The 18,436-nt window shown below is 42.5% G+C and overlaps 1 protein-coding gene across 3 annotated transcripts; it reads right to left on the bottom strand.

The window, feature by feature from the left end:
* Nucleotides 1–5,763: 5,763 nt before the first annotated feature.
* Nucleotides 5,764–18,179, bottom strand: LOC145338353 (protein SPMIP1). Of its 3 annotated transcripts, none has more exons than XM_080182911.1 (4): nt 18,028–18,179; nt 16,024–16,481; nt 10,909–11,063; nt 5,764–8,128 (listed from the first exon to the last, which is right to left on the bottom strand). In XM_080182911.1, exons 2-3 carry the CDS (start codon nt 16,442–16,444, stop codon nt 10,936–10,938), a joined length of 549 nt encoding a protein of 182 aa, XP_080039037.1. In that variant the 5' UTR covers nt 16,445–16,481; nt 18,028–18,179; the 3' UTR covers nt 5,764–8,128; nt 10,909–10,935. The 3 variants fall into 3 exon arrangements, with proteins under 3 accessions (XP_080039037.1, XP_080039035.1, XP_080039036.1); XM_080182909.1 differs by having other exon boundaries at nt 16,024–16,907; nt 18,028–18,178; XM_080182910.1 differs by having other exon boundaries at nt 5,764–8,125; nt 16,024–16,907; nt 18,028–18,178.
* Nucleotides 18,180–18,436: the final 257 nt, after the last annotated feature.

Genomic DNA, 18,436 nt, shown 5'->3' with positions numbered 1-18,436 from the left:
TCCTACCAAAGTGGACCACCTCGCACTTGCCAACATTAAATTCCATTTGCCATTTCCTGGCCCATTCGTCCAGCCTATCTAGATCCTTCTGTAGACTCTCCACACCCTCTGCACAATTTGCCTTTCCACCAATTTTGGTGTCATCAGCAAATTTCGACGCCCTACACTCGGTTCCCTCCTCCAGATCATCTATAGAAATGGTAAATAGCTGAGGCCCCAGCACCGACCCCTGGGGCACTCCACTAGTCACCATCCGCCAATCCGAATAGCACCCATTGACCCCCCCTCTCTGCCTCCTATTTGACAACCAGTCCTCTATCCACGCTAACACCCTACCCCCAACTCCATGCCCCCTGACCTTCTGCAATAACCTCTTGTGAGGTACCTTGTGAAGAAGTTCCTCCTCAACTCCGTTCTAAACCGCCCCCCCCTTTATCTTGAGGCTGTGCCCCCTAGTCCTACTGTCCTTTCTGAGCGGGAAGAGTCTCTCCACCTCTATCCTATCCATCCCATTCATCATCTTATACGTCTCAATGAGATCTCCCCTCATTCTTCTAAACTCTAACGAGTACAAGCCTAGTTTATTCAGCCTCTCCTCATAGTTCAACCCCCTCAACTCCTACTTTTCAAACCCCTCAACTTCAAATGGCTTGATAAATTGAACAATACCATTGATGGTTTTTGTCAAGTCATAAAATGCTGAAATGTCTCAGTAAGTTTTATAAACTATCACAGCAATGCTTCCACACTGTATATATGATGTGCTCTCTGTGAAATCAGACTATAACAAATTACATTGAATAAAATAGATCATTTACTGCTGTCAAGAGAGGAATATTTTGTCAATAGCAAATCCACCTTTAAATCAATGACCAGTCATTCGGAAAACAGCTGGAAGACTAGGAAATGTGGCGTGTCAGCTACGCCTCTCACCACCTTTTACAATGCACCATAGAAAGCATTCTTTCTGGTTGTATCACAGCTTGGTATGGCTCCTGCTCTGCCCAAGACCGCAAGAAACTACAAACGGTCATGAATCCAGCCCAGTCCATCACTCAAACCAGCCTCCCATCCATTGACTCTGTCTGCACTTCCCACTGCCTCAGCAAAACAGCCAGCATAATTAAGGACCCCATGCACCCTGGACATTCTCTCTTCCACCTTCTTCCATTGGGAAAAAGATACAAAAGTCTGAGGTCACATACCAACTGACTCAAGAACAGCTTCTTCCCTGCTGCTGTCAGACTTTTGAATGGACTTATCTTGTATTAAGCTGATCTTTCTCTACACCATAGTTATGACTGTTATACTACATTCTACACACTCTCTTTTCCTTCTCAATGAACTGCATGTTTTGTCTGTATAACGCGCAAGGAACAATACTTTTCACTGTATGTTAATACCTGTGACAATAATAAATCAAATCAAATCAAATCAGAATCAGAAGGAGGCATTATAACAAAAGATGTACCATAGCGCACTGAGGATCTGCTGCTTTAGCCTCAGTGGCCGATACATCCTGTTTAAATAGTAGAAAGCTAGAACTCCCACTCACCTGATGAAGGGGCAGCAAGCACTCTGAAAGCTAGTGGCTTTTGCTATCAAATAAACCTGTCGGACTTTAACTCTGGTGTTATGAGACTTCTTACTGTAAACAGTAGAAAGCACAGCTTACGTTACATGATTTTTACAAATCTCATTTTGAGTATGTGTGTGCGACAGAGTAAAATCTGTTATAAGTCAGCAACATATAGGCCGGGATTTTACTGTCTCACCCCGCCCATCCCGCAAGAGCCAGGAAATCAGGATCACGCCCAATTTCTCGTCTCTCGTGATTTTAAGAACGAGGTCAGCCTTTTGCTGGAAATGGGTGAGAGGCTGAATAAATTATGTTAATTCATATAAGTTTGTTTTTAGTGACCCGGCACTGAATCATCCCTGCAGCGAGGAAAACACCTGCTCCCCATGAACTGGGAACAGTCGTGTTGGCCTCGCCAGAAGAACCGGAGACCATTGAAGCCCCTAGGGGAGGTGGAGGACAAGAGGAGGGGTGTCCCTTGGTACTGCCAGCCTGGTAATTTCTACCCGTCACTTTGGCACTGCCCACCTGGGGTCATGGAGGTAGGGACTGAAGGGACGAGGCTTATAGGGACGGGGCCTGAAGAAGGCAATGCCTGAAAGAGCGCTTGGGTCTCAGAAGGAGGGAGGAGGGCCTGCTGCCACTCTGCATTGTGATCAGATCGCAGAGGGAAGGGGGGGCCCACTGCACACTCTGCATCACGATCGGACCGGTGGAAGGAGGGGGTGGGGGGGGCGCTGCCACTCTGCAGACAATTGGATCTCAGCGGGGCGGGGGTGCAATCAGTCTGGGTGGTGGGGGGAACAGTGGGGGGTTACATGTTCATGTGGTGTGGGGCTCACGATTGGCCACAGGTCTCTGCAATTGGAGGAGGAGGAGAGTTTGTGAGGCTGTCTGCAACAGCAGGGGCCAAACACTGCTCTGTCTGTTAGACCCCTGCCGTTGAAATTGAGCGTTTGTATAAAATCAGAAGTCTGCACACGTGCAATGGCTCCCTCTACAGTTGCTGTTGTGCATGTGCAGACATAGAGATCTGCAGACGTGCAGTAGCTCCCTCTGCTGGCTGGCTGGTGAACGAAGCCCAACCCGCTGCCTGCAGCAGCTAGAAATGGTCTAGCTCATACTTCCACATCTAAGTTCCAATATCTAAGATTGGGCATGAAAACTCACACAAAAAATGGATCTGGAACTCTCCCATTTTCACACTAGCTGGACACTTAGGGTGGGATTTTATGGCCTGGCTTGTGTGAGACCAGAAAATCCTGGGCAAAGTCAATGGACATTTCCTTTGCCCGCCCCCTATCCACTCCGATTCTGTGGTGGGGCAGTAGAATTCGGGCGTTAGAATCATTACCATAAAATTCCTTCACAACATTAGATGGCAATCTATCAACACAGATGATGAAGACTTGGATACAAAATACTGCTGCTGGAGTAAGTGATATAAAAAATATAGTGACTACAGGACATAGCGGGGAAAGAGTATTAAAGGAACCCAAAGCCATGAACGACATTTTGTTGTGATTGTGATGATAATGCATTGACTGTCCTAGTACAGGTTTTGATGCCACTGTTCTCCACAAATGCCTCTCATCTATTGTTCAGCCTGGTGGGACTTCCTCACATGCCTGTCTACAGCATCATAAGAAATGGCTACCCTTCAAGACAGTTACCTCAACATCCCTCCAATAATCTAACCTTGACCCCACCCTCATGTATATACTGGCCTTGAGAACACCATCTACAAAGGTTTGCTTCCATATGTATGCTAGTAACTCTCCACCACTTTTATGTGGTCAGACTATTTATTCAATCTTCATTCATGGTTGAGCTGTAATTGCTTTCGGTTAGACATTGGAAAATTCAATTCATCACCTTTGACCCCGTCACAAATTTCTTACCTTCGCCACACTTCCAGATGTTGTCTTCTGCTGACTGAGATTTTGCAGTCTTGCATGCCATTCAATCCCAACTTGAGTTTCAAACCCCAATCCCCTCCAGCAGCCAAGCTATCCTTTAGCCTTCTATTTTCTGTGGAAAGCAATCTCTTCTCATAATCTAACCTTTGGAACCCTGATAGCATTCCACTGAAACTCACCAACCATCAGATAGAAACTAGAAGCAGGTGTAGGCCATTCGGCCCTTTGAGCCTGCTGTGCTATCCATTTTGATCATGGCTGATCATCAAATTCAAAATCCTGATCCCCCCCGTATTCCTTGATCCCTTTAGTCCTTAGAGCTATATCTAATTTCTTCTTGAAATCAGACAATGTTTTGGTCTCACATTTCACAGGAACGGCCTGAGTTGGTGTGGTGAAGGTGAACTCCTTGTTCAGAGGATTGAGGGGCAGGGAAGAGTAAAGTTTACTGTCAGTCCAACCAACAGTACATCTGAGTTAGGAATCCTCAATATTAAATAAAAGCAGATTGCTGCGGATGCTGGAATCTGAAACCAAAAGAGAAAATCTCAGCAGGTCAGGCGGCATTTGTAAGGACAGAAAAGAGCTGGTGTTTCAAATCCAAATAACCCTTTGTCAAAGCTTTGACAAAGGGTCATGTGGATGCATAACGTCAGCTCTTTTCCATCCTTACAGATGCTGCCAGATCCTGCAGAGGTCCTCAATATTAATATTGGTGTAAAAGTGCTTCCATGTCTGTGAGACAACATGAATCAAAAAAGGTTAGTATGCAGGCATAGCAAGTAATGAAGTAAGCTAATAGAACGTTATAGTTTGTTGCGAGAGTAATTGAATACACCAGTAGGAAGGTTGTGTTTCAAATACACTGGGCTTTAGTGAGACAATATCTGGATTACCGTGCAGTGTATGGTTTCCTTATTTAAGGAAATATGTAAATACATTGGAAGTGGTTCAGAGAAGGTATACCCACCTCCTCAAGCTAGAAAAACCACATGGTTAACTCAGTTGGCTGGATCGCTGGTTAGCAATGCAGAACTATGCCAATGGCATGGGTTCAATTCCTGTACTGAAGTTATTCTTGAAGGCATGTCCTCTTAACCTCGCCCCCCTCGCCTGAGGTGTGTTGACCTGCAGATTAAATCACCACCAGTTAGCTGGCCCCTTCAAAAGGGAGAGCAGCCTATGGTCATCTGGGACTATGTCTACTTCACTTCACTAGACTAATACCTGGAATGGGCAGGTTGTCTTATGAAGAAAGGGTGGGCAGGCTATGTTTGCATCCACTCCAGTTTAAAAGAGTAAGAGGTGACTTAGTTGAAACATAAAGTATCCTTAAGGGCCTTGACAGGGCAGAAGTTTCCTTTTGTGCGAGGATCTAGAACAAGGGGGTCACAGTTTAAAAATAAGTTGCTCATTTGAGACGCAGATGGAAAGAATTGTTTTCTCTCAGAGGTCTGAGTCTTTGGAACTCTTATCCTCAAAAGATAGCGGAAGATCAAACTCTCCCATCCTCATTCACAGCTGCGATTTTCTGGTGTTGCTGAAAGTGAATGGAGTTTTGGCTGGAGTGCCAAATTTCTCTTTTCTTGCTTGCACGGACGCGACAGAGAATCCTGTCCAGAGTTTTGAATAAAGGCAAAGCTGGATGAGTTCTTGATAAGCAAGGGGGTGAAAAGTTGTTGAGATAGGGAAGGATGTGGAGCTGAGGTTACAATCAGATCAAAAATGATCTTACTGAATGGCAGAACAAGCTTGAGTTTAAAGTTTATTTTATTAGTATCACAAGTAGGCTTACATTAACATGGCAATGAAGTCACTGTGAAAATCCACACTCCAGTGCCTGTTCGGGTACAATGAAGAAGAATTTAGTATGGCCAATGCACCTAATGAGCACGTCTTCCAGACTGTGGGGAGGAAACCGGAGCATCCGGAGAAAACCCATGCAGACACCACACAGACAGTGACCCATACTGGGAATTGAACCCGGGTCCCTAGCATTGTGAGGCAGCAGTGCTGATCACTGTACCACTCTGCCACTCCGACCTACTCCTTCTCCTAAATCATATGTTTGCAAAAATCACATCAATTTTTAAAAAAATCATTTTTTCTGTTTTCCATTTACATTGACCACTTTTTATACAAGGCTAGAAATATATTTCTATCCCAAAGGAACAGATCACAAATATAAAAATTTAACTGAAATGAGACAAGGATCCACACTGTTTTCTTACATACTTTATTCTAAACATTCATTTATAAGATAACAGCACCAGATTCAACAATGTGTGCATTCCTTTCAAAGAACACGCCCTTTCAGCAGAGAAGGTGTAACTCCAATGAAGTAGTTGCATGGTAATTTGATAAATATAGCCCTCTAGCAGGTTACTTTCTCTTGGGATAATGCAGGGCCAGCAATGTTGGTTATACGCTGCACAGGCATGAGGCATTGAAAAGAATTCTCGCTGCCCCTCTTTCCCTCCTCATGATTGTGTGTTCCACCTACAACATCACTAAAAATCAGCAGAGTGGACCATGGCCTTAAACTCATGCCTCAGGATTTATGGCGATCCGCATTGCATCTCCAACACGTCACTGGAAAGTTTAGGAATTTTGATTTGATTTGATTGATTATTGTCACATGTATTAACATACAGTGAAAAGTATCATTTCTTGCATGCTATACAGACAAAGCATAACATTCATAGAGAAGGAAACAAGGGAGTGCAAAATGTAGCCTTACAGTCATAGCTAGAGTGTAGAGAAAGATCAACTTAATGCAAGGTAAGTCTATTCAGAAGTCTGAGAGCAGCAGGGAAGAAGCTGTTCTTGGGTTGATTGGTATGTGACCTCAGACTTTTGTACCTTTTACCCGATGGACGAAGGTGGAAGACAGAATGTCCGGGATGCGTGAGGTCTTTAATTATGCTGGCTGCTTTGCCAAGGCAGTGGGAAGTGTAGACAGAGTTAGTGAATGGGAGGTTGGTTTGTGTGATGGATTGAGCTACATTCATGAGCTTTTGTAGTTTCTTGTGGTCTTGGGCAGAGCAGGGACCATACCAAGCAGTGATACAACCAGAAAGAATGCTTTCTATGGTGCATCTGTAAAAGTTGGTGAGAGGCGTAACTGACATGTCAAATTTCCTTAATCTTCTGAGAAAGTAGAGGCATTGGTGGGCTTTCTTAACTAGAGTGTCGCCATGGGGGGGAACCAGGACAGATTGTTGGTGATCTGGATACCTAAAAACTTGAAGCTCTCAACCCTTTCCACTTCGTCCCCGAAGTAGACAGGGGCATGTTCTCCTTTACGCTTTCTGAAGTCGATGACAATCTCTTTCGTTTTGTTGACACTGGGGGAGAGATTATTGTTGCCACACTAGTTCACCAGATTCTTTAGCTCATTTTATCAGAATTTTATCAGAACCCAGGAAATGCCACAGTCACACCTTAAAACTCCAGAGTAAAGATAATAAATAAAGCTCTTATATACTAACAGATATTCAATCAAAGTACATTCTGAGTGTTGTGATTAATTTTGAGACATTTTGTAACTGTGAAAAGAACAGAAAGACTCCTCAGGTTGCAAACGAAATAGTGGCATGAGCAAAAGTTGTAGACGTTTAAGTTTTATAAAGTAAAATAAAAGGCCAAAAGAAGATCTGAATGAAAAATTACGGTTGGATATTATGATGGGGGAGATAAGAACTGAAGGGGAAGCAGGGTGGGGTGGATTGGGCTCATTGAATTTCTATATCCCAGCTACAAGGAAGCAGATAAATCATTTACTCCCCACATTAACTCTCACTAATAAACTGTCTGGGTTTTAAGGGTTACCCTTGTGAGAATTCCAAGTGATCCACTGAACCATCTTACATTAACCAGCTCAAGTTCTCACTCTTTCTTTCGCCAATCCTGTGTTTGCTAACTACTAAGTGAATGAATTAACCTTTTCTTCATGAATCAAGGGAGAAGTTAGATGATAAATCGTGCACTAACAATGATTAGCTGAGCAGAAAATGACAACTTAAAGCTAAACATCAAGCTGACAAGCAACAACAGATATGACAGGTTTAGTCAGGGTCATCTAGCAGCTTGAATAGCAAATTATTAATAGGAAGAGTTATTCAACAACATCGGGTTATAAAGGCAGTTCAATGCATCATTGCAATTCCCCATTAACTGGACACTTAAATTAAACTGTAAATTAGATCATTACCTTGGGGCAAAATTATGATTAAAGGTAACTGACAATATAACAACATTAAATTGCCAAAATATAGGATAGATCAAAGTCTAGTATCGATTACCACTTTTACCAGAGCTTATATGATCTTATCTTCTGTGAGCAGAATGAGTAATTCACTCTTTCCTCCTCTGGGACACCAGTGTTAACTTCTGCAGTATTGAGTTGATGAGTGCCTTTGATGAAGGGGTAGTCTTTTCCTTTCCTTTCCAGCTACAGTGATATCTGCTAGGTGATTTAAAACCTGTCTTTCTCATCGGAGACATTTATTTAATTAAGTGGCACGCATATCTGTGTTTGTAATTGGTTGGTCTTCCCAAATTTCAAATTCTTCTTCTGATGCTCTGTCCTGCAATACTTTGTGTTTGTGCAAGTGCCATTTTGCATCTGCTGACGAGAGATCACAGAAAATAAATGAGAATTTTTTTTAACTACAAATACCTTAAGATAAAGGCTCTGCTTCTATTAAGCTTTTTCTATTTATTAGTGTCACAAGTAAGCTTACATTAACATCGCAATAAAGTTACTGTGAAAATCCCCGAGTCGCCACTCGGACACCTGTTCAGGTACACTAAGGGAGAATTTAGCATGGCCAATACACCTAACTAGCTTTCAGACTGTGGGAGGAAATTGGAGCACCTGGAGGAAACCCATGCAGACATGGGGAGAACTTGCAGTCTCCGCGCAGACAATGACCTAAGCTGGGAATTGAACCCCGGTCCCTGGCGCTGTGAGGCAGCAGTGCTAATCACTGTGTCACCATGCCAACCCCTACAGAATTTAAAGAGAACTACCTTTTCTGTACCTACATAGAGAAGTTTTCCACATTCCTTTGGCTAACTTGAGTGATGATGTGGAGATGCTGGCGTTGGACTGGGGTAAGCACAGTTAGAAGTCTCACAATACCAGGTTAAACCGGGATCTTGGGTTCGTGTCACACTATCTGTAACTCCCACGGCTTGCCTGGGCCTACAAAACCTCACTAACTGTCCTATCTGGAGACAATACACATCTCTTTAACTTGCGCTTAACCCTCTCTCCACTCACATTGTCTGTACCTTTAAGACTTGATTACCTGAAAAGACTCATATTCCAACCATTATTTTGTAAATTGAGTTTGTGTTTTTATATGTCCTGTTTGTGAACAGAACTCCAACTCACCTGATGAAGGGGCAGCGTTCCAAAAGCTTGTGGCTTGTGCTACCAAATAAACCTGTTGGACTTTAACCTGGTGTTGTTACTGACTTCTTACTAACTTGAGTGACACATACATCAAAAGATTTCATCCCTATTGCTGCCAATCAACTCTAACAAATGTGTAAGTTCAAGGGCATCTGCACGAGGCGTGGCTTATGTGTTAGTGAAATCTAAATACCTTGGACAGAGATGTAGATTTTTTTTTTCTCTCAGAGGGTTCAGTCATTGGAATTCTTTTCCTCACAAAGTGATAGAAGCAGAGTCTTTGAATATTTTAAGATGTAGATAGATTCTTGATTAGCATGGGGATGTAAGGTCATGTGGAGTTGAGGTTACACATTCAGCCCTGCCATGGTCTTAATGAATGACACTGCAGGCTCAAGGTCTACCCCTGCTTCAAATTCATATGTTCATGTGTTAACCTCTGTACTTTAATTTTATAGCCCACCTTGCCTCTTGATCAATATTACCCAAATGTGAAGCTATTTGACATCTTTATATCCAACTAGATGCCATTCTGTGGGGTTGTCTATAGTTTCACAGTTTCCTACACTCTAGATGAGGTGTTAAATGTTTGAATCATAGAATTCCTGCTGTGTAGAAGGAGGCTATTCGGCCCATCAAGTCTGCACCGACCACAATCCAACCCAGGCCCTATTCCTGTAACTCTACATTCTTAGCCTGCTAATCCCCTGGCAGTAGGGTCAATTTAGCTTGTCCAATCAACCTAAACCCACACATCTTTGGGAGGAAACCAGAGCACCTGGAGGAAAACCATGCAGTTACGGGGAGAACGTGGACACTCCGCACAGGTAGTGACCCAAGCCGGGAATTGAACCCAGGTCCCTAGTGCTGTGAGGCGGCAGTGCTAACCACTTTTCCACCATGCCATTTGTGTCCCAAATGATTTTCCAACACGAGCAAGAAACGTCTGCCTTATATATACAAACTTAATGGCTTTCAGCTTAGAAGTTTTATTAATTTATTAGCTTAGAAGCACCCAGTTCAATGAGCTTGCAGAACTGCCTCTGACTATCAAAGAACTTTTCATTCCAGTCATTTCCCAGCATGCAGTGCAACCACTGCCTCCATCTTGTAGGCAGCTTACAAGCTAACGCTCCCATAATGAACAGCTTTGGCAGTTTACAAGGTATTTTCCCCACAATTTGTGAAGGCAAACTGATTTACGGCATATGTTTTCTACAAAAAAAGGAGCTTTTAATTGGCTGAATGGCCTCTCATTCTCCCTCATGTAAAAGTCTATTATAATTGCTATTTGTGATACAAAGTAAAGTTTTATTCTGACAATTTTTATTCTGAAATAAATTGCTTTTAAGAGCAGTAAATCACATGTGATACACAAGATAATTTGAAACAAGTCTCTTTGATCTACATGTTCAGTTGATCCAAAAATGTATGCTGGATTACACAGCATCATGATTGCAGCATGTGAAATGCACTAAGAACATTACAGTAACAGACCTAATAAGAATGCTGCAGTTTTGAAATTAATTATTTCAGCAATGAGTGCTAAGTGAGAAATTTTGCAGAAGGATAGAGGTGGAGAGACTCTTCCCGCTCAAAAAAGACAGTAGGACTAGGGGGCACAGCCTCAAGATAAAGGGGGGGCGGTTTAGAACGGAGTTGAGGAGGAACTTCTTCACTCTAAGGGTGGTGAATCTCTGGAATTCTCTGCCCGTTGAAGTGGTGGAGGCTGCCTCGCTAAATATTTTTAAGACGCGGGTTGATGGGTTTTTGATAAGAGAGGGGATTAAGGGTTATGGAGAGAGGGCAGGAAAGTGGAACTGAGCAGCGACAGATCAGCCATGATCTTATTGAATGAATGGCGGGGCAGGCTTGAAGGGCTAGATGGCCTACTCCTGCTCCTATTTCTTATGTTCTTATGTAAATGCCACAGATCAGAAGCTGTATGGGATTACTTCAACATTAGAGAGAGAAAGCTGAGCACTAACATCATTGCAGGAATGCTGTCGACATCCTCAGTTTATTGTAGCAAGTGTGTCAGTTGCAGATAGCTTGTGGAAGACACCATTTCTCGAGTAGAAAGTATCGTTTACGGTCCTCAATCGACCATGAGCTGGTAACTGCAGCTCCTGTATAACATCACCTGGCCAAATAAGTTTGAAAATAAACATTCTGTGAAAATTGAACGCAGTGATTTACAATATTAATTCGTGGTAAATTTGTAAGTAACATTTTCTGTTACTGATTAGTCAGCTACGTATTCCACCAAAAGTAAGTAAGGTTTAAGGTTGGGGTTGCTCTTCTATAAAGATACAACTTGCTGTAAAAATGACTCCTTGTTGAAAATTGGTGTAGTAACATAGAAGCCCTACAGTGCCATTCAGCCCATCAAGTCTGCACTGATAACAATCCCACCCTATCCCCTTAACCCCACATATTTACCTTGCTAGTCCTCCTGACACTAAGGGGCACTTTAGCTTGGCCAATCATGCTAAATCAATTCCTCCCACACATCTTTGGACTGTGGGAGGAAACTGGAGCACCCAGAGGAAACCCACGCAGATACTGGGAGAACGTGCAAACTCCACAGAGACAGTAACCCGAGGCCTGAATTGAACCCAGGTCCCTGGCGTTGAGGCAACAATACTAACCACTGTGCCACCGTGCAGGCCATAATACCTTGCATTTGTAAAAACAACCCAAAGCATTTCAAAGTGAGAAAAAAAATGGAAGTTCACCCAAAGAAAAAGTGTGTTGTGATGGTTCTGCGCATTCCTTTTGTATTGATGCTTTCTGTCCTTCTGTCAGTTCTCATGGTACAAGATTTGTCCTGTATGTACAGGGAGGAGGGAGACCCAGGGTCTGCAACCAGAAAGTTTGCACCTGCATACATATTGCACATGTAAGCAACACTCCAAAGTCATCCTAAATACTCAGAGTTGTCATTCTGGGCATGATCACACTGCCTGTGGTTCTGGGTGGTTTAACATCTAAAATTCATTGAGCCACGTGCCAGATCCAGTCAGAGTGACAGAGTTGGCAGCTATATAATCCTGTCAACCAGCTGTCCCTGACCATCTAAGGCACCCTTTACAGCTGCAATAATTAGAACTGCTGTAGGTATTTCTGTAAGTATAGCACTGTCTGTGCTGTAAGTGATGGGGTAAAGCGGCATTGGAAGCTATATGGTTCACATTTGCAAACTGGTAGTATTATGCTGCAATGGACCTGCCATGATTTGGCAATGTGCCAGCAATTCAAAATGGTGAAGCCAAGAAGGATTTTCACAATGGAATGACCACGGGGAGAAAAACAAAACACGTAGCTAAAGTTTCACTAAATAAATGCAAAATAACTTCAGTAGAGGGGGAATGGAGGAGCAGGCCCAATGGATCATGTGGCCTACTCTATTTCTTATTAGGAAGAGTGCCCAAGGGCATGGGTTTTAAGAAAAGGCTTTGGAAAGAGGAGTGAAGGGTGGAAAGGCAGGCCGTTTTAGGGAAATCCTTTCTCAGAGCAGGGCCCAAGACTGGACCAAAATGAATGGGTAGAGGAGGGAAGAGTAAGACTATCAGTTTCAGCACAGTTGTACAGGTTGTTTATGGGACCACATCTGGAGTACTGTGTACTGTTTTGATTTTCTTATTTAAGAAAGGCTATCGTTGCATTGGGAGCTGTACAAAGAAGATTCACTAGGTTGGGATGAAGGGGTTGTCTTATGAGGAACATTGGGACAGGTTGGAAATGGAGCTTAGAAGAATGAGGAGTGATCTTACTAAAATGTTGGAAAGGGTGCAGAGAAGGTTTACCAGGATGTTGCCTGGTATGGTGGGAAGGTCTTATGAGGAAAGGCTGAGGGACTTGAGGTTATTTTCGTTAGAGAGAAGAAGGTTAAGAGGTGACCTAATTGAGACATACAAGATGATCAGAGGATTAGATAGGGTGGACAGTGAGAGCCTTTTTCCTCGGATGGTGATGGCTAACACGAGGGGACATAGCTTTAAATTGAGGGGTGATAATTATAGGATGGATGTCAGGGTAGGTTCTTTACTCAGGGTAGTAAGGGCATGGAATGCCCTGCCTGCAGCAGTTGTGGACTCACCAACTTTAAGGACGTTCAAATGGCCAGTGGATAGGCATATGAATAACATTGGAATAGTTTAGGTTAGAGGGTCATTAGATTGGTTCCACTGGTCGGTGCAACATTGAGGGCTGAAGGGCCTGTACTGCGCTGTAATGTTCAATGATCTAAAACATACAAGAACCTGAGGGCATGTATCAGAGTGGAGGCTGAAAGGATGTTTCCTGTTTCGGGAGAGACTAGATCTTGGGGATATGGTTTAAAAATAAGAGGTTGACCACTTAAACCGGGAATTAGGCAAATTTTTCTCTCAATCAGAGTTAATCTGTGGAATTCTCTTCCTTAGAGAGCTGTGGAGGTGGGGTCACTGAATATTTTTAACAGTTGACAAGGAATCAAAGGTTATAGTAGGTAAAAAGGAGAGTGGAGCCCACAATCAGATCAGCAATGATTTTAGCAAATGTGGAGCTGGTCAGTTGACTGAGTACCTACTCCTGCTCCTAATGTGTGTGTGCACATTGAGGAATGTAGACACCAAGAATATTCAATCTGAACTATTAAAAACCAGGAGTTAGATTAGCAAAAATGGGTAATATGTGCAAATGAGACAGTACAGGTTAGTATGTATATAGAGGAAATATTGGTAAGGTGAGGTGGAGAATTGGGTAATTGGCAACTGAAATTTGGGTGAATTGATTCTGGAAGTGACAAAGGCACTGATGAGGGTTTCGCCAGGAGGCTGGTTGAAACAAGAAGCAGTCATGGCGGTGGAATCAGTCAACATTTTATGGGAGCTCTGAAGAAGGATCATCTAGACTTGAAATGTTGGTTCTATTCTCTCCACACAGATGCTGTCAGACCTGCTGAGATTTTCCAGCATTTTCTGTTTTTGTTTTATGGGAGAATATGGAAATGAAAGGACAGCTCGTGTTTGAATAGCACAGTCTGGTTCAGTCACATGCAGTGGTCAGGAAGGAATCATGCAACAAGGTGATATAACTTAACATCAGTGCTGGAGACTTCTGTCAGAAGAAAGTTACAGCTCATAAAAAACTAAATGTTGGCCAGGTAGTCTTACAGTGCAAGCCAAGTGGAGTGGCCTAGAGGGAGCAAAGTTGAGCTGGATGTCATTGTGCATGAGGAAGCTGACCCCACACTTATGAATCATGTTCCGAGCATAAGCATCAAATGAGAACATATAGGATGGAACCCAGAAAGCTGGAAGTACCAGTTTCCTGAGTAACAGTGAAATATAGGGATCCACATCACTGATAACACCTAAATTTCATTCATGGCTGCTGAAGATGACAACTCACTTATGAAAAGGGGGGGAAGATGTGCTTATGGGGAGGCAATGGCCGAATGGTATTATCGTTAGACTATTAATCCAGAAGCTCAGCTAATGTTCTAGGGACCTGGTTCAAATCCCACGGCCAATGATGGAATTTGAATTCAATATAAGAACAAATCTGGAATTAAGAATCTACTGATGACCATGAAACCATTGTCAATTGTCGGAAAAATCCATCTGGTTCACTAATGCCCTTTAAGGAAGGAAATCTGTGATCCTTACCTGGTCTGGCCGACATGTGATTCCAGAGCCACAGCAATGTGGTTGACTCACAGCTGCCCTTGGGCAAATAGCGATGGGCAATAAATGCTGGCCGGCCAGTGACACTCATGTCCAACGAATGAATAAAAAAAAGCTTTTTAAATAGTTCACACACCAAACCCAAAGAAATCACATCAATATCTCAACTGAGTATGGACAGAACATCCAACTTTATGAAAAGATGTAATTGGAATAGGTTAATGGCTTAATATATCTTTAATATACATCTTTCACAGATGATGCCTAACTTTTTTAAGTTTATTTTGTTTCGTGGGATGTGGATATCATTGGCAAGGCCAGCATTTGTTGCCCATCCCAATTGAACTGAGTGGCTTTCTAGGCTGTTTCAGGGGACAGTTAAGAGTTAACTGTTTTCTGTGGACCTGGAGTTAAATGTAAGCTAGGCCAGCAAAGGAATGCTGATTTTCTTCCCTGAACAACTGCAGTGAACCAATTGGATTTTTACAACAATGTACAATAGCTTTGTGGTGACTATTAGATTTGATTTATTGAATTTAAATTCCACCAGCTGCCATGGTGAGATTTGAACCCATATCCCCAGAGCATTAGCCTGGGCCTCTGGGTTGCTGGTTCAGTAATAATACTATTACACAACCATTTCCTTCTAATAGCACCTGTAGTTACTCACTACCCTACCTCTTTATAAAGTTTACTTATTAGTTGCAAGTAGGCTTATATTCACATTACAATGAAGTTTCTGTGAAAATCAACACTCTTTAACATCTGTTCAGGTACACTGAGGGAGAATTTAGCATGGCCAATGCACCTAACCAGCACGTCTTTGGAACTGTGGAAGGAAACCCACACTAGCACAGGGAGAATGTGCAAACTCCACATAGACAGTGACCCAAGCCAGGAATTGAACCTGGGTCCCTGGAGCTGTGAGGCAGCAATGCTAACCACTGTGCCACCATTATCTAATTTATCACCAGGGACTATTTAGAGAGTGTCTAAATCTTGCATGACAGTACATCACGTAAACCTTGCATGACAGTACATCATGTAAACCTTGCATGACAGTACATCATGTACTAACACAGTGACAGCTAGCAGTGCTTACTTTGAATTTGATGACAATGAAAGAAGTTATGCTCAGAGATAACCAATCTGTTATAAATTACTGCTACAATGGAGGGAAGGGTAATCTCTAACAGGAACTGATCAGGAATAGCTCTAATGATGAATATGTAAAAAGCAGCAGCAGAAACAAATACTAACTAAATGACACTAACCCGCTAATAACATTCTTGAATCACGTCAAATATCTCATAAAATAATTAAAAGGGAGAATTAAGAATTTTTTTAAACACCCTATGTGATTAATTCAATCATTAAAGTATGTTTGTTTCAGAAGGGCTGGTTGCCGAGTCCTGGATGCATTTCACTCACCCTGTCTCCAGCCATATTCCCAGGAGGATAGAACAGGATATTGGAACTTTTCCTCCGGGTGCTTTGCCTTCCTCTTTTCCAGATACAGGTACCTGCCTTTTCGCTCTTTGGAGAAACCATCGTATAGTAAAGTTCGGACCTGAGGAGTTACTGGCCGCATATCCTGGAACACCTCAGGTTTGGAAGGTGATTCCTGAGCTGTTTTCTTTGCTTCTTCCTGCTGTCTCGGAACATGAATTGCTGGAAGGGTATAATTCCTGGCAGGAAGTTTGGGAACTTCACTCTGCTTCTTGAGAATGGTCGGGGGAATCCTGGAATACTTGGCCCCGTATTTGTCTCTCCAGGCGATACGAGTGTAGGCTTCTTTCTCAATAAGTTCTGTCCAACACTTCTGAGTGCGGGCATCAAACAGATGTTTCATCTTTCCCAATTCCTCTGACAAAGGGAATGATTAAAATCTGTGAAAAAGGAAACTTCAATTGGCACGGCAATTTTTATAGCCAAGGCTTCTGTCTATCACCATGGTTACAATCAACATGTTCAGTGTCCAGGCACTTGTTAATACTTGGAGACCTCTGCCGGATGGAGGACTTTTTCTACGTGAGTCGTTCAAGTGATTCGGAATTGAAAGTTTTCAAACAGTCCGAAGGAGCAGAGAACTCCATTCTGTAGCAATGCCAAGAATTGCTTGCTCAAGTACAGCCTGCCACTAGTAAAGTGACCTTTGTAATTTCAGTTCCAAATTATTTATTTTTAACCAGCAGATTTGCAGTAACACTGTTACTCAATTCACCAATCATATTCGCAAGCTTTTTCATTTACAAATCCATTGGAAGACCATTTACCATCTCAGAATGTCTTTTTTAATATCAAACTCCGAGAACCTGCCAAGAAAGATAAGACAAAATATTATGGATGTTGGAATCTGAAACAAAATAGAAAATGCTGGAAAATCTCAGCAGGTCTGACAGCTCTGCGGAGAGAGAATAGAACCAATGTTTCAAAGGGTCATCCAGACTTGAAATGTTGGCTCTATTCTTCTTCCACAAATGCTGTCAGACCTGCTGAGATTGTCTGGCATTTTCTGCTTTCAAGGATCAAAAAGATATGGGTTACACAAATAACAAATTTCACCATCGTCCTTCCCGTAAGAGATGTTTAAATTGATAACCTTACTGCTCAGGTTCAAGCACTGTGAATAATTAATGTTAAAATGGATTTGAACCATTACATGAATTGCATTTTTTTTCACAATGGTAACACAAACCATCATTTCCATTCAGAGTGAAGGTGGTAAACTCAAGAGCATTCGGTAATATAGGAACAAATAATGCTACATTTTTTCATGTCTAGGAAGGTCTTGCATTGCTAGTTCACTCTAATTTGGACCAATCCTCCAAAAGTCAGTTCTTGAAGTGGCATGATTTAAATAGGAGCACAAAGGTAAGGCATAAAATTTTACCTCAGTAGTTCTGAAAAAAAGAGACATGCTCTCAAAGCTTTTTGTCTTACACTCAACAGGACAGACACAAGAATGCCAAATTTCATAGGAAGGAAAAATTTATACTTCATGGAAAAAGGGTTGTCCAAGCAGCTCCGAATCTTCTGAGCCCCTATTTGTTGACTTTATGAACTTAGCAACTCACACAGTTGAGTTCAGTTCTAATGACACCATGTATGCCCAAAATCAACTGCATTTCCACAGATCCTTTTCTAGGTCCAGCTCTCACTAACATTTTTGTTGATTTCCTCAAGAAACACATTTTTAATAGTTAAGCCTCAAACTTCCTACCGCTTATATATTTCTGAAACATAGATGATGGCTGGAATTTTCTAGCCGTTCATGCCCCACTGCCACTACAAGCGTGGATGGAGAACTTGGCACTAAGCCAAAATTCCATTCCCTGCAGTGCAAAGCCTGCTGCTGTGACTAGCCTGAAAATTCCAGTCAATGTGTTTGCTCCATTGCGTTCTGTAGCTGCACAGAAGAACTTTCTTACATACCTCAATGCAATTCATCCCATGCTCAGATTCACTTTTGAAATGAAGCAGTCTAACCAGCTCCCTTTCCTTGACATGCTCGCTGAGAAATTCACTGTCTACTGCAAGCTGCATTCACTCGTCAATAAATGCATTGAGATTCCTCTCGCTCTGCTCTGCAAAATTGGCCTTGTCAGCGATCTCTTAAATAGAACAAGAGCCATTTGTTCACCAGGCACGCTGAAATAGGACAAAGCAAATCTGTCCTGTGGGATAATGACTACCTTGATCAGATCATTGTGCACTGTGTGTCACACACGCTTACACATGAACATTGAGCTGCCACTTGCCAACCCAGACCATACCCAGTCTAGTTCAAATTACCCTGGAAGGGCAAGGTATCTCAAAAATTTAAGCAACAGGTGAAGCTAGC

The sequence above is a fragment of the Carcharhinus amblyrhynchos genome, chromosome 3 (assembly GCF_965287045.1).
Source record: "Carcharhinus amblyrhynchos chromosome 3, sCarAmb.v2.hapA, whole genome shotgun sequence".
NCBI lineage: Eukaryota > Metazoa > Chordata > Chondrichthyes > Carcharhiniformes > Carcharhinidae > Carcharhinus > Carcharhinus amblyrhynchos.
Note: the sequence above shows the minus strand (reverse complement) of the source record. Positions and strands in the feature narration are given on the sequence as shown.

Excerpts from the sequence above, each read along its gene's own strand:
- LOC145338353 (XM_080182911.1), bottom strand. The coding sequence starts at position 16,444 with ATGAAACATCTGTTTGATGCCCGCACTCAGAAGTGTTGGACAGAACTT. Across the intron at positions 11,064-16,023 it reads GGAATATGGCTGGAGACAGG|GTGATGTTATACAGGAGCTG; the intron begins GTGAGTGAAATG and ends TTATTTGGCCAG.